Here is a 19,897-nt window from a genome sequence, read left to right as displayed (position 1 = left end):
TGACCATGAATAAACCTCAGTGCGGTTGACAGCAAGAAATTGCCGAGAAGATTAAAACTTCTGATGGGCAATTCCCCTATACCTGAATCCCTCTGTAACAACAGAGTTAAAGTAATAGTGCTTAAGCTTATGTTGTTAGCCAAGAAATGTTACAAGATTAAAAACCTGCCCTAAACCCCGGTTAGCCATTAAATTTAACGTATGACTCACCATTGAAAGTGCGACATAGTGCCCCACCTCCACTACACAACCCTACTGACACCCCTCAACCTCAGCTGAACCTGATCCTATCAAAACCAACGCCCACATTCTTTTGTCATGTGGTTTGATGTCTTTGAGTTTGGGAGAGATTACTCAAGTAGAAGGCAAAGTGAGGGACAAAATTCAGCTCAGATTTCAGTGGAATGTTATTTATTACATATTCATACTAAGTACTGCTATCCATGATAATCGTTAATATAGCAAGCTCTGACATACAGTATCAGCCAAACTATCTGTCTGTGAATATGTTTTGGGCGTAAATCTGGAATTAAGAAGTTACTGATGACCATGAAATCATTGCCAATTTTCAGAAAAACCCATCCGGCTCATTAATGTAAGATAATAAAATGTGAGGCTGGATGAACACAGCAGGCCAAGCAGCATCTCAGGAGCACAAAAGCTGACGTTTCGGGCCTAGACCCTTCATCTCCGGATGCTCTGGTTTCTTCCCACAGCCCAAAGATGTGCAAGTTAGGTGGATTGACTATGCGAATTTGCCCCCAGTGTCCAGGGATATGTGGGTAAGTGGATTAGCCACGGGAGATGTGGGGTTACAGGGATGGGGTGGATGTGGGCAGGATGATTTTTGAAGGCTGGGTTGTGGACTCAATGGGCCAAAAGGCCTGCTTCCACACCGTAGGGATTCTAAGTGCTGTTTCTGCTGAAGCCCAGCAGTATTGGCAGCATTTGTGGAGAGATGACAGTGTGACTGGTCTAATAATAGTGTGGCCATGCTAGTAAGCCATAGACCCACGTTAATGCTCTGGGTCATAGGTTCAAATTTCACCACAGCAACTGGTATGGCTCAGATTCAATTACAATTGGCAAGTAGTGGTGAATACCAAATCCTTCTGCTTTACTAATCGCTGATCCAAACGCAATCTACCACCATCGTATCGTCTGGCTTTCTCAGCGTAACTCCAGAACTACAGCACTAAATTGGCTTCATGAGCCACTCAATTCAAGAGAGATGGGGAAGGAATGCTCCCAGGATTCCAAGGATGCATCCCAGATGACCCCCTGCAGTGGTCAAGAACGCCCTTGACCGCGTCTCCTGCATTTCCCGCAACACATCCCTCACACCCCGCCCCCGCCACAACCGGCCCCAGAGGATCCCCCTCGTTTTCACATACCACCCCACCAACCTCCGGATACAATGCATCATCCTCCGACACTTCCGCCATCTACAATCCGACCCCACCACCCAAGCCATTTTTCCACCCTCACCCTTGTCTGCCTTCCGGAGTCTCTCCGCGACTCCCTTGTCCGCTCCACACTCCCCTCCAACCCTACCACACCCGGCACCTTCCCCTGCAACCGCAGGAAATGCTACACTTGCCCCCACACCTCCTCCCTCACCCCTATCCCAGGCCCCAAGATGACCTTCCACATTAAGCAGAGGTTCACCTGCATATCTGACAATGTGGTATATTGTATCCATTGTACCCAGTCTGGCCTCCTCTACATTGGGGAAACCAAGCGGAGGCTTGGGGACCGCTTTGCAGAACACCTCCGCTCGGTTCGCAATAAACAACTGCACCTCCCAGTCGCAAACCATTTTAACTCCCCCTCCCATTCCTCAGACGACATGGGCCTCCTGCAGTGCCATTCCACATTAAGCAGAGGTTCACCTGCACATCTGCCAATGTGGTATACTGCATCCAGTGTACCCGGTGTGGCTTCCTCTACATTGGGGAAACCAAGCGGAGGCTTGGGGACCGCTTTGCAGAACACCTCCGCTCAGTTCGCAACGAACAACTGCACCTCCCAGTCGCAAACCATTTCCACTCCCCCTCCCATTCTCTAGATGACATCTCCATCATGGGCCTCCTGCAGTGCCACAATGATGCCACCCAAAGGTTGCAGGAACAGCAACTCATATTCCGCTTGGGAACCCTGCAGCCCAATGGTATCAATGTGGACTTCACCAGTTTCAAAATCTCCCCTTCCCTTACTGCATCCCTAAACCAGCCCAGTTCGTCCCCTCCCCCCACTGCACCACACAACCAGCCCAGCTCTTCCCCCCCACCCACTGCATCCCAAAACCAGTCCAACCTGTCTCTGCCTCCCTAACCGGTTCTTCCTCTCACCCATCCCTTCCTCCCACCCCAAGCCGCACCCCCATCTACCTACTAACCTCATCCCACCTCCTTGAACTGTCCGTCTTCCCTGGACTGACCTATCCCCTCCCTACCTCCCCACCTATACTCTCTCCACCTATCTTCTTTACTCTCCATCATTGGTCCGCCTCCCCCTCTCTCCCTATTTATTCCAGTTCCCTCTCCCCATCCCCCTCTCTGATGAAGGGTCTAGGCCCGAAACGTCAGCTTTTGTGCTCCTGAGATGCTGCTTGGCCTGCTGTGTTCATCCAGCCTCACATTTTATTATCTTGGTATCAATCTGGACTTCACAGGCTTCAAAATCTCCCCCTCCCCACGGCATCCCAAAACCAGCCCAGTTCTTCCCCTCCCCCCACTGCATCACAAAACCAGCCCAGCTCATCCTCTCCCCCCACTGCATCCCAAATCCAGCCCAGCCTGTCTCCGCTTCCCTAACCTGTTCTTCCTCTCACCCATCCCTTCCTCCCACCTCAAGCCGCACCTCCATTTCCTACCTACCACCTCATCTCACCTCCTTGACCTGTCCGTCTTCCCTGGACTGACCTATCCCCTCCCTACCTCCCCACCTACACTCTCCTCTCCACCTATCTTCTTTTCTCTCCATCTTCGGTCCGCCTCCCCCTCTCTCCCTATTTATTCCAGTTCCCTCTCCCCATCCCCCTCTCTGATGAAGGGTCTAGGCCCGAAATGTTAGCTTTTGTGCTCCTGAGATGCTGCTTGGCCTGCTGTGTTCATCCAGCTTCACACTTTGTTATCCGGGAATGGATGCTGGCCTTGTCCATATCCCATAAAGTAACAGAGTTCAAGCTCTGAGTCCACGTTTTCTATTCTTGATTGGGTTTTTACAATCATCTGCCAGTTTCAAGGCTACTTTTACTGAGATCCAGCATTACCACAATTTTCAGATTTTATTTTAAATGTGATTCACATTCTCAAACTTTAACTGAGGGTTAAAGGTTAGACCTTCCAGTTCAAACCATCTGAGCCCTGGGCTCAGATCATTACCTGTGTCTCTGGATTAACAGTCCAGCAATAAAACCACTAAGCCATCACCTCCCCTTAATTTGGTCCATAGCCTTGTATGCCTTGGCTTCCCATACATCTAAATACTTCTTAAATGTTATAAACAAGAAACTGCTTCTCTTCCTTTCAGGCATTAAGGAACACAAGCTGGAACAACTCAGAGGTACCCACAACTCTCTGGAACCTTCCTCCCCTCCCCTTCCCTTCCCTCTGATTCCATCCTTTCTGCTAACCCCACTAGCTGTTCACTATTTACTATCCATCTGACATTCCGCTCTTTGATGCTGAACTTTCTGTACCTAGCAAACAGCTCAGTTTTATCCCCCTGTATGCCTATCTTGTTGTGTTTTGGGCAAGACTTGACGATGAACTGTTATTCATTGCCTCTGTGTCCATATCTTTGGACAAGAATTCTCTCTCCATTCCACAGACCCTTTTGCTCAGCTCCAACACTTTCCGTCCACCTGGACCCCATAAGACCACTCCCTCTGGCCTTTTATCTGCACTCAGCCTGTTCATCAAGAACTGTCAATGTGACATTTGTCAACTCAATTTCTTGGCCTCACCCATTCCAACTGTCTCCCTCTGAACCTACTGCGCTCCATGTGTTCAGAGCCAACCCTCAGTTAGTAATTAAGCCTGCCGATAAGGGTGGAGCTGTTGTTGTCTGGCAGACTCATCTCTACATTGCAGATGCGGACTGCCAGATCTGAGGCACTTCCTCCTATCTCCCCCAGACCATGACACCACCATGGAACATCACTCTATTGTGTCCACTGACCTCATTTCATCTGGTGATCTCCCCCCTCACTTTCTCCAAACTCATACACCTTGCTTCTACCTCCTTCCCAACACCCACAAACTGTACTGCCCGGGCAGAGCCATTACTTCTGCCTCTTCCTGTTCCACAAAACTTACTTCTTCCCATCTCGACTCGATGTTTTCTCCCCTTGTCCAGACCCTGCCCACTTACATCACAATTCTTCTTTACATTAGTTTCAGAATTACCAGTTTGTAGACTCCAGCTGCCTCCTCTTTACCATGGACGTGCAAACCCTTTACACATCCATCCCCCACTAGGATGGTCTCAGGGGTCTCTGCTTCATCCTGGAACAAAGGCCTGAACCATCCCCTTCCACCCACAGGCTTCTCTGTTGGACGAGCTCATCCTCTCCCTGAACAACTTTTATTTGAACTCCTTTCACTTCATTCAGAGCAAAGGGGTAGCCCCCATGTGTCCCAGTTACACCTGTCTCTTTGGGGGATGTGAGGAATATTCCTTGTTCCAATCTTATTCTGGCCCCCATTCACAATTCTTTCTCCAGTATATTGATGAAATCATCAATGTTTCTCCCCGCTCTTGTGTGGAGTTGGAAAAATCATCTATTTCCTTTCAAATTTGTATCCCGCTCTCACCTTCACCTGGACCATCTTTGACTCCCTACTTCTCTTTCTCGAGATCTCTGTTTCTATTTCTGCGGATAGGCTGGCCTTCAATATCCACTACAAATCAATGAACTCCCACAGTTATTTTGCCTATAGATCCTCACACCCTGTTTTTTGTCAGGACCCCATCGTATTTTGGTGATGCCAACTTTGACAAGGGGTCATCTGAAATGTCCACCTTCTTCCTCAACTGGGGATTCCCTAGCACGGGTAGTTAACAATGCTCTCAGCTATGTCTGACCCATTTCCCAGACTTCTGCTCTCAACCCCTCTCTTCACAACAGCAATAGGATGTCCTTGTCCCCACCTAGTTTCCCACCAGCATCCTCATCCAATGGATCTTAGTGGCTATTTCCACCACCTTTTGAGAGATGCTACCACCAGACACACACTCCCTTCTCCTCCCATGTAAATCTTCCACAGGAGCCATTCCCTCAGGGACACCTTGGTCCACTTTTCCACTCCTAACATCTCCCCACATCCCCATGGCACTTTCTCTGTAACCTTAGTAGGTGTAACACCTGCCCATGTTTTTCTTCCCAACTCACTATCCAAGGCCCCAGACATACTTTCCAAGTGAAACAGTGCTTTACGTACACCACTCAATCTATTATTCACTGCTTGCAATGTGGTCTCCTCTATATTGGGGAGACAAAACACAGATAAGGTGATCATTTCACAGAACACCTATGTTCTGTCCGCAAAATGACCCTGAGCTTCTATTTGCCTGCCACTTCAGCAAGCCACCCTGTTCCCTGGCCAACATCTGTTTCAGACTTATTGTAGCACTCCAGTGAAGCTCAGCACAAGCTAGAAAAACTGCACCTTCTTTTCCACTTGAAACTCTACAGCCTTCTGAACTCTCAATATTAAGTTCAACAATTTTAGGGCTTGAGGCACCTTCTCCTATGTCCTTACCCGAGCCACTACACACCAGGCCTCGCCATCGTTACCCGAACCCATACACACCAGGCCTGGCCATCCTTACCCCAACCCCTACACACTTGGCCTGGCCATCCTTACCCCAACCTCTACACACCAGGCCTGGCCATCCTTACCCCAACCCATACACACCAGGCCTCACCATCTTTACCCTAACCCCTACACACCAGGCCTCACCATCCTTACCCCAACCCCTACACTCTAGGCCTCACCATCCTTACCCTGACCCCGACACACAAGGCCTGGCCATTCTTACCCCAACCCCTACACACAAGGCCTCACCATCCTTACCCCAACCCCTACACACCAGGCCTCACCATCCTTACCCCAACCCCTACGCACAAGGCCTCACCATCCTTACCCCAACCCCTACACACCAGGCCTCGCCATCCTTACCCTGACCCCGACACGCAAGGCCTGGCCATTCTTACCCCAACCCCTACACACCAGGACTCACCATCCTTACCCCAACCCCTACACACCAGGCCTCGCCATCCTTACCCCAGCCCCTACACACCAGGCCTCACCATCCTTACCCCAACCCCTACACACAAGGCCTCACCATCCTTACCCCAACCCCTACACACCAGGCCTCGTCATCCTTACCCCAACGTCTACACACCAGGCCTCACCATCCTTACCCCCACCCCTGCACACCAGGCCTGGCCATCCTTACCACCACCCCTGCACACCAGACCTCTCCATCCTTATGCTAACCCCTACATACCAGGCCTGGCTATCCTTACCCCCACTCCTACACACCAGGCCTCTCCATCCTTACCTCAATCCCCTACACACCAGGCCTCCCCATCACATGAGATAACAAGGTGTAGAGCTGGATGAACACAGCAGGCCAACCAGAATCAGAAGAGCAGGAAAGCTGACGTTTTGGGCCTAGAGCTTTCTTGGGTTGCTTTCTGCACAGCCAACCCATTTTCACCCAATAATGATCCCATTATCTGCTTTCCATTCTCTTTAGCTACCACTATCCATTCCTGTGTCTGCCTAACCGGCTTTTTCACCTTCTAAATTCCATCTCCACTTATTGCTGACCTTCACCACCACCAGTTGTCAGCATATCTCATAACCTCATGATATGGTGGGAAGGCGATGGCCTAGTGGTATTATCACTGGACTATTAATCCACAGACTCAGATAATGTTCTGGGGACCCACGTTTGAATCCTGCCACGGCAGACAGTGGAATTTGAATTCAATAACTATCTGGAGTTAAGAGTCTAATGATGATTGTGAATCCATTGCTGATTATTGGGGTAAAAAACCATCTGGTTCATTAATGTCCTTTAGGGAAGGAGACAGCCATCCTTACCTGGTCAGACCGACAGCGTTGTGCTTGAATCTTTGACTATCCTGTGGGAAATTAGGGATGGGCAATAAATGCTGACTTAGCCAGCAAAGCCTTCATCCTGTGAATGAATTTTTTAAAAACCCAACTTTTCTTAGCTACTACTGGTCACAGGACATGAGGCATTAATTCTGTATTTTGTTTGTTTTTGTTAAATAGAACATAGAACAATACAGCATAGGAGCAGGCCCTTTGGATCACGATGTTGTGCCGAATATGATGCCAAATTAAATTAATTCCTTCTGCCTGCCCTTGGTCCATACCCCTCCATTCCTTGTACATTCATGTGCTTATCTAAAAGTCTCTTAACTGTCCCTGTCTTATCTGCCTCCAGTACCACCCCTGGCAGTGTGTTCCAGACTCCTACCATTCTGTAAAGAACACGACCCTCACATCGCTTTTGAACTTTCTCCTGTCTTACCTTAAATGTATTCCCCCTAGTTTTAAACATCTCAAATCATTGAGGGAAGATGATGGCATGGTGGTGATACCAGCAGATGGAAATCCAAAGCTGAAATGGTCCAAAAACTCCATAATCTCATTTTAACATTAACTCTGCTTCTCCCTCCAGGCTTTGTCTGTCACATTCTGGTTTTGTTTTAAATTGGCACTAATTCCAGTTTGTTGCTTTTACTGTAATCCAGAGATCCTGGTTGATGCACTGCAGATGCAAGTTCAGGACCTGCTCTGGCAGCTGGCAGAGTTTAAATTCAATGAATAAAAGCTCTGGGCTTGAAATCTAATCTCAGTAATGGTGACTGCAAAACTATCATTGATTGTTGCAAAACAACCACCTGGTTCACTAATGCCTTTTAGGGAAGGGAATCGGCCATCCTTGCTTGGACTGGTCTACATGTGACTCCAGACCCACATCAATGTAGTTGTCTCTGAACTGCTCTCTGAAATGACTGACCATGGCACTCAGTTCAATGCTCAGATTCCACAAAAGGATTAGGAGGGAAAATAACCCATTGATCTTATAACTCTGCAGGGGAGGGGGAGTTCAAGTCACAGGCAGGGATACAAGAAGTCATGGCCGATTCTCCGATCTGTTCTCCCATCTCCACCAGCAGCCCAGAAACTATTTCTCGTTTCCATTGCTTCACAGAACAACGTGCTGTGATTAAGCTCCAATCCAATGTGCCACCTGCAAACACATAGTGTTTAAATTTTAACTTCATTGCTATCTGCATGAAGCATGTAGTATTTGGAGTTGAGAGGCAATGTCTGACCAGTTTGAGTGTAAGAGCCAGGTTCCTAAGACCACACTGTTTGTTCCTTTTTACTTCAGTCATGCATTTTCAGTGAGGCTTAGCACAAATGGGCACGGGAAATGTTGATCTGGGGATTTAAACTTAACTCCTTTGCTCCATGTTATAATGGATAGGTAAAAACGTTCCCATTTGAGGAAAGGAACAAGAACAAGGAGGCACAAATTTAAGCTAATTGGTGAAAGAAGTGATGGAGACTGGAGGAAAAAGCGATTCATGCAGTGAATGGTTTTGATCTGAGAATGGGGTGGAAGCAAATCCGACCAAAGCTTTTAAGGGGGTTGGGATCATGATGTGAAAAAGCAGAATGTGCAGAGTCATGGAGTGTCAGTGCCAGGTGAACTTGCCTTCAGTGAGCCAGTAGGGGCATGCTGAACAGAGTGGCCTCCTTCTCTGTTGTAACTATTCTGTGACTCCTTTCTTTACAGAGGCTTTTCCAATGCCTTGATGGGCACTTGCTGCCTAAGAACTAATGTCTACAATTCTTTTCATAAACTCTGCAGCTTTAGAATATACCTGAACCCACATCTGAGCAAAATGAAGTATTTGGCATTGAGAGGCGATGTCTGACCAGCTCGAGCGTAAGAGCCAGGTGGAAAATGATGGCCTAGTGGTATTATGTTTGGACTGTTAATCCAGAGACCCAGATAATGTTCTGGGGACCTGGATTCAAATCCTGCCATGGCAGATGGTGGAATTTGAATTTAATAGAATATTTGGAATTAAGAATCCAATGATGACCATGAATCCATTGTTCATTGTTAGAAAAGCCCAGCTGAGTAATGGAACAGACTTAAGGGGCCATGATCTAACTGAATGAAGAACAGTTTATTGGGGAGGCAATTGCCTCACGTTATTGTCGCTAGACTGTTTATCCAGAAGCTTAGCAATGTTCTGGGGACCTGGGTTGAAATCCTGCCATGGTTGGTACTGGAGCTTGAATTCAATAAACAATCTGGAATTCAGGGATGACCGTAAAGCCAACAGTGATCGTCAGAAACACCCATCTAGCTCCTTCAGGGAAGGAAATCTGCCATCCTTACCTGGTCTGACCTACATGTGACCCCAGACTCACAACAATGTTGATGACTCTTATCTGCCCTCTAGGCAATTAGGGATGGGCAATAAATGCTGCCCAGCCATTGATGCCATCATTCCATGAATGAATAAAGGGATAAGGGAAGTTTATCGATGCCTGTTCGTTGGATGCCTAATCTCCTGTACCTTTAGTTTGTTCCTGATTCACACTCGTGAATATGGGGGCTGGTTAGCTCAGTTGGCAGGAAAGGTGGTTTGCAATGCCAACAGCATGGGTTCAATTCCAATACCAGCTGCAATTATCATGAAGGACTCTCCTTCTCAACCTCTCCCATCATCTGAAAACAAGCTTTCTCTGGAATGGGAGAGCAGCCCTATGGTCTCATGACTTTACTGTTACCAACTCTGAATGCTTCTATCTAACCTCCTCTCAACTGTCTCTTAGAACATAAAACATAGGATATTACAGCACAGTACAGGCCATTCGGCCCTCAATGTTGTGCCGACCTGTCATACCGATCTCAAGCCCATCTAACCTACACTATTCCATGTACGTCCATATGCTTATCCAATGACGACTTAAATGTACCTAAAGTGGGCAAATCTACAACCGTTGCAGGCAAAGCGTTCCATTTCCTTACTACTCTCTGAGTAAAGAAACCATCTCTGACATCTGTCCTATATCTTTCACCCCTCAATTTAAATCTATGCCCCCTCGTGCTCGCCGTCACCATCCCAGGAAAAAGGCTCTCCCTATCCACCCTATCTAACCCTCTGATTATTTTATATGTTTCAATTAAGTCACCTCTCAACCTTCTTCTCTCTAATGAAAACAGCCTCAAGTCCCCCAGCCTTTCCTCGTAAGACCTTCCCTCCATACCAGGCAACATCCTAGTAAATCTCCTCTGCACCCTTTCCAAAGCTTCCACATCCTTCTTATAATGTGGTGACCAGAACTGTACACAATACTCCAAGTGTGGCCGCACCAGAGTTTTGTACAGCTTCACCATAACCTCTTGGTTCCGGAACTCGATCCCTCTATTAATAAAAGCTAAAACACTGTATGCCTTCTTAACAGCCCTGTCAACCTGGGTGGCAACTTTCAAGGATCTGTGCACATGGACAACGAAATCTCTCTGCTCATCTACACTACTAAGAACCTTACCATTAGTCCTGTACTTTGCCTTCTGGTAACTCCTACCAAAGTGCATCACCTCACACTTGTCTGCATTAAACTCCATTTACCACCTGTCAGCCCAGCTCTGCAGCTTATCTATGTCTCTCTGCAACCTACAGCATCCTTCATCACTATCCACAACTCCACCAACCTTAGTGTTGTCTGCAAATTTACTAACCCATCCTTCTACGCCCTCATCCAGGTCATTTATAAAAATGACAAACAGCAGTGGACCCACCACTGACCCTTGCGGTACACCACTAGTAATTGGTCTCCAGGATGAACATTTCCCATCAACTACTACCGTCTGTCTTCTTTCAGCAAGCCAATTTCCGATCCAAACTGTTATATCTCCCACAATTCCATTCCTCCGCATTTTGTACAATAGCCTATTGTGGGGAACCTTATCGAACGCCTTGCTGAAATTCATATACACCACATCAACCGGTTTACTCTCATCTACCTGTTTGGTCACCTTCTCAAAGAACTCAATAAGGTTTGTGAGGCACAACCTTCCCTTCACAAAACCGTGCTGACTATCCCTAATCAATTTATTCTTTTCTAGATGATTATAAATCCTATCCCTTATAACCTTTTCCAACACTTTACCAACAACTGAGGTAAGGCTCACTGGTCTATAATTACCAGGGTTGTCTCTACTCCCCTTTTTGAACAGGGGAACCACATTTGCTATCCTCCAGTCATCTGGCACTATTCCTGTAGACAATGACAAGTTAAAGATCAATGCCAAAGGCTTGGCAATCTCCTCCCTGGCTTCCCAGAGGATCCTAGGATAAATCCCATCCGGCCCAGGGGACTTATCTATCTTCACCCTCTGAAGGGTTTCTAATACCTCTTCCTTGTGAACCTCAATCCCACCTACTCTGGTAGCCTGTATCTCAGTATTCTCCTCGACAACATTGTCGTTTTCTAGAGTGAATACTGTTGAAAAATATTCATTTAGCGCTTCCCCTATCTCGTCTGAGTCCACACACAACTTACCACTACTATCCTTGATTGGGCCTAATCTTAGTTTCGTCATTCTTTTATTCCTTAAATACCTATAGAAAGCCTTAGAGTTTACCCTAATCCTATCCGCCAACAACTTCTCATGTCTCCTCCTGGCTCTTCTGAGCTCTCTGTTTAGGTCTTTCCTGGCTACCTCATAGCCCTCAAGTGCCTTAACAGAGCCTTCACATCTCATTCTAATATAAGCCTTCCTCTTTCTCTTGACCAGAGATTCCACTTCCTTCGTAAACCACGGCTCCCACACTCTACAGCTTCGTCCCTGCCTGACAGGTACATACTTATCTTGGACACACAGGAGCTTTTCCTTGAATAAGCTCCACATTTCTAATGTGCCCATCCCTTGCAGTTTCCTTTCCCATCTTATGCTCCCTAAATCTTGCCTAATCTCATTGTAATTGCCTTTCCCCAGCTATAACTCTTGCCCAGTGGTATACACCTATCCCTTTCCCATCACTAAAGTAAACATGACAGAATTGTGATCGCTATCACCAAAGTGCTCACCCACTTCCAAATCTAACACCTGGCCGGGCTCATTACCCAGTACCAAATCTAATGTGGCTTCGCCCCTTGTTGGCCTGTCTACATACTGTGTCAGGAAGCCCTCCTGCACACACTGGACAAAAACTGACCCATCTATAGTGCTCGAACTATACTGTTCCCAGTCAATATTTGGAAAGTTGAAGGCCCCATGACAACTACCCTGTCTCTCTCACTCCTATCGACATTTTAAGATGAACAACCCCAACTTTTCCAGTTAATCTGTGTCATTTGCTCATCTTCGAAAGCATTCTTGTAAAGCTGTTTTTTGCACTTTCCCCAAGGCCTTTCTAAAGGTGCCGTGCCCAGAATTTCACGTTGAACTTTGGAGTGAGACTGAGCTAGTGTTTTATGAAAAAATTATAATTTCTTTGCTCTTGTTCTCTTTGCTCCTGTTTATAAATCCTGGAAACATGAAGGTCAAGGCCAAAATGCTGGAAAATGGGACTGGAATAGTAAGGTGGTTGTTTTTGATGAGCACAGACTCAATGGGCCAAGGACCTTTATCTATGTTGTAGACCTCAATGACTTTGACTAATCAGTTATGCTTGTTTTTAAAATAACAAGGTGCAGAGCTGGATGAACACAGCAGGCCAAGCAGCATTTCAGGAGCAGGAAGGCTGACATTTTGGGCCTAGACAAACGTCAGCCTTCCTGTTCCTCTGATGCTGCTTGGTCTGCTGTGTTCATCCAGCTTCACACCTTGTTATCACGGATTCTCCAGCATCTGCAGTTCCTACTATCTCTGATGCTTTTTTTTTAAAACCATTTTTTTAACTGGCTACCTTCAACGATTTGTGCACACAAACCCCAGATTTTTCTGCTCCTGTAACCACTTTGAGTTATATCCCTTTGCTCCTCATTTTGATTTGTACCAAAATGTATTGCACACCGTTCTGCAATGAATATTATCCATGCCATTGCTGCTAATTCCTCCAGCTTCTCTATGTTCTCTTCAGGTGTATCATTCTATCCAACTTTTGTGTCGTCTGAAAATTTTGAAAATGGGCTTGAATGCCCATGTACATGAATCAAAAATATATGTTCCTGATGTCAACCTCTGGGGAATCTTAGCCTCCCCCCCGTCTGAAAAACAGCTGTTCACCACTGCTCTGTGTTTGGTGTTATTTCATGCTGTTATGAGATGTGGCTGTCTAGTGCAAGGGTAGTATCTGTTGCTATTTCTAATTACCCACTAGCTGGGGGATTGCTGTGCATCTGGAGTCACACATCAGAGACTGATTTAGGATTCCAGGGCATTATTTTCATAGAATCCCTACAGTGTGGAAGCAGGCCATTTGGCCCATTAAGTAACACCGACCGTCCAAAGAGCAGCCCATCCAGATATAATCCCCTACAATATCCCTGTAACCCCGCATTTCTCATGACTAATCCAGCTGGCCTGCATATCCCTGGGGCAATTTAGCACGGCCAATCCACCTAACCTTTGGACTGTGGGAGGAAACCAGAGCCCCAGAGGAAACCCATGCAGATACTGGGAGAACGTGCAAACTCCACACAGACAATCGCCCGAAGGTGGAATTAAACTGAGGACTCTGGCACTGTGAGGCAGCAGTGCTAACCACTGAGCCACCAATTTTGTTCCGTAATTGGGATTAGTGAATGAAATGTATTTTTTAAAAATTAACAAAGCAGAAGTGGCTTGGTTAGCCCACTCCATCATTGAATACCATCACGACTGATCTTATAATCCTCAAATCTCTAAATAAATCCAAACTTTATCAGCTACCTTGGCAGGTTTGAAATCGATACTCACAAAATATTAACCTGCAGTTTTGGATTTCCAGCCTGATGACATTAGCATGAGGCCATCACCTCCCCTAGCAACCAAGGCTCATCCAGGATTAGAATCCAGGGCTTCTCACATCCCAATGCATTACAGGCACTTAAATAGGGAATCATACTCCAATAAGCCGGTCAGGGACCGCATAGTGACACTGTGGTTAGCACTTCTACCTCACTGCACCAGGGACGCAGGTTCGATTCTGCCTTGGGTGACTGTCTGCGTAGAGTTTGCACACTCTCCTGTGTTTGTGCGGATTTCATCCGGGTTTTCTGCAAGTGGTGGGTTTCCTCCCACAGTCCCAAGATAGGCCATACTATAGTGCCTAGGTCCAGATGTGCAGGTGAGGTGAATTAGCCATGGGAAATACAGGGTTATAGGGGTAGGGTAGGGGGTGAGTCCAGACGGGAGTCAGTGTGGACTTGTTGGACTGAGTGGCCTGTTTCCACACTGGAGGATTTCTATGATCAAATGCCCATAAACTGGGTAGGAATCAAATGTACGGTCTTCTGATCACTAGTCAGTCATGTTATCTACTCCACCCCACACCAACAAACAAAAATGGATTAATGATCACCATCACTGAGACCAGATTATTGATTTAATTTGAATTCCACCAACTGCCGTGATGGGATTAAATCTACAATCATTGGAACTTGTAGTTAGCTGTCTTGGTCATCAGCATTACCACGATACTACTATCTGCACTGCTCACTCAACGCTCTATCCATGCTGCCACCATCGCTTTTATTCCCTGGGCTTCAACCTTGCATGTAAACCCTGTGGGAAAAGAATAAATGAGCGGGACTAATTTAACCACAAAAGGTATAGAATGATGCAGTTTGGCCCATTGTGTCATCCTGGTCAGCTCCTTCAGGCATTGATGGCTGAATGACAACTTTCGAAGGATATGAGGAAGAATTTTTCATGGCCAAGATCAGGAAGACACTATCTAACCGTGGGGAGGAGCACATCCAACTGAGACTTTCAAAAGTGAATTGGATCGTTATTAGAAAAGGAAAATGTGCAAAGGGATATGGAAGGGGAAAGGCAGGGGGGTGCCTCTTGGAGGGGGTGACACACACAATAGACTGAGTTAGCGATGACTACTTTGGAAACTGAAAATAGTCCTGCAGGCTTAACGAGAGGAAAGAACAACCAAGGAGAGATGTTGGTTGTTCCAAGGAGGCTCTAGGCCCGAAAGGTCAGCTTTTGTGCTCCTGAGATGCTGCTGGGCCTGCTATGTTCATCCAGCTCCTCACCTTGTTATCTCAGATTCTCCAGCATCTGCAGTTCCCATTATCACTGATCAGTTGAGTTGGTATGATGTGTTGAATGCTGATGACCAGACTTTAGCACTCATGAGAATTTAGAAGAATGAGAGATGACTTTATTAAAACATATAAGACTCTTCAGGACAGGTACAAAAAGTTTTTCTCCCTGTGGGAGAGTCTGGAAGATATTTGATATATCTCAGAATAAAGAGTTGTCCTTTTAAAACAGAGATGAAGATGATTTTTTTTCTTCTAATGGTTGTGAGTCTGTGGAATTACTGCAGAGGGCTATTGAGACTGGGTCATTAAACATATATGAAGCTCAGAGAGACTGATTTTTAATCAGTAAGGGATTCAAGGATTCAGGGAAAAAGACAGGAAAGTGGTGTTGAGGATTTTCAAATCAGCTGTGATCTTATCGAATTGCGAATCAGACTCAACGGGCAGAAAGGCCTACTTCTGCTCCCGTATCTTATGTTCTTATAGGATGAATATCAAGAATCCAGGATGGAGGGATTCTACTTATGCGGAAACCACGTTCTTTCTCGAACAAGGAAGGATAAGGTGAAATTTGGTAAAGGTGGTTGAACTCTGAATGTTTTTGATAGTACATAAAGAGAAATTGTGCCCAGTGGTTTCTTACAGTTATTTCATTGGACTTGGCCAGCACTGGCAAGACCAGCATTTCCTGCTCATCCTCTTATTGCTCTTGAAATGAATGTCTTGCTGTTTAGGGCCATCTGCATTGTTGTGGGTCTGGAGTCACGTGTAGCCCAGACCAGGTAAGCCTGACAGATTTTGCTCCCTGAAAGGCCTTGGTGAGCCAGATGACAATGGTTTCTTGCTTGTCGTTGGACAACCTCATCTTTTAAGTATGAACTGAATTGAATTAGCTTTATTGTCACATGTGCTCACAAGAGTTCAGTGAAAAGGTTAAAAGTCGCCATTTATGGTACCATCTTAGGTATAAGGATACCAAAGTACAGATTCTTGCATACAAATTCTTAGGAAAAAAATAGAGAAATAAAGAAATAAGAAGTCCACCATTACATGCCTTCAAACTTACAACATCGTAGTAACAAAGTGGAAAAATATTTCAGATTTAATAATCAAATTCCAATTCTATCATCTGCCATGGTTAGATTCAAGCTCACTGCCTCAGACTATTAGCCTAGGTCTCGGCCTTACTCGCCCAGTGGCCTTATTCCTCTTTGCAGAATAAGCAGCAAATAATGATCCGAAGTAATTGGAAAAGACAACATGAGAGAAAGCCTTTTCAACAATCATTTAAAATGTATTACCTGACAGGGCAGTGAACAACATTTGAATAGTCACCATCAAAAAGGAATAGTGCAAATACTAAGGTGAAAATTGCACGGATATGGGGAAGTAGGTGGAAGGACCGAACGGATTGTGGACAAGCGCAGGGAGCAATTCAGATTCACTGGCTGACTGTCCTCCTGGGCTGCGTTATTCAATGACATTTAGTTAGCACAGTGAAACTTTCAAGAGAGGTTGATCAAGCAGGTTCGAAAACTACATTTGAACATCAAAGGTAACATTCCACTTTAACAATGGTGATCAACAAAGATAGCTAAACATGGGTAGATTTGGCTAGCCAAGGCATATATAAGTTCGCACAGTCAAGGCAGACAAATGGAGTTACGTTCCAGATTAAACCCTATCCAACTGAAGGGCTGGAGGATCTGCTGCCTTTCCTCTGTCCACATGATCCCTGAGGGCCTCATTGTGGAAACACGTCTCAGAAAATAACAATTACCTTGCCCAGAATCTTCCCTCGCTTGCTCATGCAGATGTAATGATTTGTCTCTTTGCCCTTAATTCTCACGTGGCTGCCGAATGTATCCGTTTCCACGACAAGAAGAGCTGGAAAGAGATGGGATGGAAAAAGATGTGGAATAAGCACACCAAACAAATCTAAGGTTGAGGTAAATCAATGTGGCCTATAGAAGAGCATCTTCTGGTATCTTAACTATCCAACAGCACCTCATTCCACCCATATTCTATTCCATTGAGGCTCACTCCACTAGCACATTTTTTAAAAAATTCATTAACGGAATGAGGGCATTGCTGGTCAGGCAGCATTTATTGCCCATCCCCAATTGCCCAGAGGGCAGTTAAGAGTCAACCACATGGCTGTGGGTCTGGAGTCACATGTAGGCCAGACCAGGTAAGGATGGCTGTTTCCTTCCCTAAAGGACATCAGGGACCCAGATGGGTTTTTCTCAACAATCAGCAATGGATTCATGGTCATCATTAGATTCTTAATTCCAGATATTTCATTGAATTCAAATTCTACCATCTGCTGTGGTGGGATTCAAACCTAAGTCCCCAGATTGTTCCCTGGGTCTCTGGATTAACTGTCCATCGATTACACGACTAGGCCATCATCTTCCCTTTATATTCCCTTATATTCCTCATGCTGTAATTCAAATATTGATGAATGGAGAGACAAATTGTCAAAACGTACATTTTACACTCCTCAAGAATGTCATGCTTCAAACCACATCAATTTATAACACATGCTGATTGGTTGTCAAGTTGACTCTGACTGGTCAAGTGTTTGGCACGGGCAAAGCATTCTGAAAGAATGAGCTTCAGATGCTCCCAGGTCATTCAAAATTAGTACAAGCCCTGAAGATATTCCTTCTGTTTGTAGAGAATGGGTCTGTAAGAATGCATGTTGCATGCAGTGAATATATATGAAGCAATGGGTTTCAGTATTCCTGATGTCAATATTAAATTTGTAAGTATTTCTATAAACATGGTGATTTATTTTAGAAATGGTTTCTGAGCCCAGCTTTAGAGTGAATGAGTTTTGTGCACTTCTAGACTTTCGTTTATTTTTGATTGTGTGTGACCCAGCATTGTAAATAATGAGACCTCAAGGTTAGTTGGAGACTTTTGGAGCTTTTTTCAAGCTCAAAGGAAATGTCCAAGTTGATAGAGAAAGAGGCTTTCAGTTTCACTGTTGTTTTTGAGTGGAGCAGTTCTATGAAGTCTGTAAAATGTATGCCTGAGGAGGGGAGGATAAATGGGAAGGTGTTAGTCCCGGGCCAAAAGTATTGGAATAAACCCCTGAAGAAATTACTTCAAACTAAGTTAAAATTTAAGCAAGTGTACGATAGCTCCATTAAGAAGCTGTCACAGTTGCAATCTAAGCATTGATGTCACAAGCAGGGTTCTCTTTAAATTTCTTACCAACTGCACAGGCACATGTGAAGCAGCAACTTACGGAATCAGAACTCAATGCTGCATCAATGCATGTGTCAGTGCCATTCACTGTGCATGGGACATGCTGCATGCACATACAACCACGCAACTTAGAGGGAACATTGGTCACAAATCACTTAAGTCTTCTGACGTGTTGGATCAAGGATGGTGATGCCAGAAACATACATATAATGTTGTGAGTGCTGTACCAGTGATGTGTTTTCGATACTACACAAATAGTGCTTTGTCTCTTTCTTATTTACAGAGAAATATTTTGGGTTTCAGAGACAGTGGGAACTGCAGATGCTGGAGAATCCGAGATAACAAAGTGTAGAGCTGGATGAACACAGCAGGCCAAGCAGCATCTTAGGAGCACAAAAGCTTTTGTGCTCCTAAGATGCTGCTTGGCTTGCTGTATTCATCCAGCTCCACACAATGTTTTGGGTTTAATGGGATTAAACTTTTACCATGTGTTGAAAAATCTTTGAATTTTGTTTTCTTATTCATCATGAGATGAGGGCGTTGCTGACCATACAGCATTTATAGCCCATTCCTAATTACCCAAAGGGCAGTCAACCTCATTGCTGTGGGTCTAGAGTGGCATGTAGGCCAGATCAGGAAAGGATGGCAGTTTCCTTCCCTATGGACATTAGTAAACTGGATGGGTTTTTCCCTGCCAATCGACAACGGTTTCATGGTCATCATTAGATTTTTAATTCCAGATATTTTTATTGACTTCAAATTCCACCATCTGCCGTGGCGGGATTCGAACTTGGGTGCCCAGAACTTTTTCCTGGGTCCCTGGATTAACAGTCCAGTTAAAAATACCACTCAGCCATTGCCTCCCCTATTTGTATTATACGCGGATGGTTTGGGTTAATCTTATCTTCATTTCAGTATATTGTTAAAGCATTGCCGGCAGCATTGCATGTCCACATCTCAGTGGGATACCAGTTTGTTAAAACTAAAACAAATAAAATTGTGACCTATCAATCCAGATTCCTGTTTGGCATCTGAGTTGTTCAGTATTTACATCAGCTAGTATCACAGTAATCCCAATTGATTAACTTAAACTGTAGCCATTAGACCATAAAGATATAGGAGCAGAATTAGATCATTTGGCTCATCAAGTCTGCTCTACCATTTGATCATGGCTGAAATGTTTATCAACCCCACTCATTACCTTATTCAACCAAGAACCTAACTATCTCTGTCTTAAATATACTCATTGACTTCCACAGCCCTCTGCAGCAATGAGTTCCACAGATTCACCACCCTCTGGCTGGAGAGATTCCTCCTCACCTCCTTCCTATAGGGCCGTGCCTTCACTCTGAGGCTGTGCCCCTGGTCCCAGTCTCTCGTGCTAGTGGAAACAT

The 19,897-nt window shown here is 45.4% G+C and overlaps 1 protein-coding gene across 1 annotated transcript in view; it reads right to left on the bottom strand.

Moving 5' to 3' along the window:
• fgf24 (fibroblast growth factor 24) overlaps positions 1-19,897 on the bottom strand; it is a 119,045-nt gene that overhangs the window by 5,248 nt on the left and 93,900 nt on the right. Inside the window, exon 4 of the mRNA XM_048536981.2 lies at positions 17,068-17,174. Coding sequence (XP_048392938.1) covers positions 17,068-17,174 — 107 coding nt within the window. The remainder of the gene's footprint in view (positions 1-17,067; positions 17,175-19,897) is intronic.

This window comes from Stegostoma tigrinum, chromosome 1 (genome assembly GCF_030684315.1).
Source record: "Stegostoma tigrinum isolate sSteTig4 chromosome 1, sSteTig4.hap1, whole genome shotgun sequence".
Classification (NCBI taxonomy): Eukaryota; Metazoa; Chordata; class Chondrichthyes; order Orectolobiformes; family Stegostomatidae; genus Stegostoma; species Stegostoma tigrinum.
This window is presented reverse-complemented; position numbering and strand designations above follow the sequence as displayed.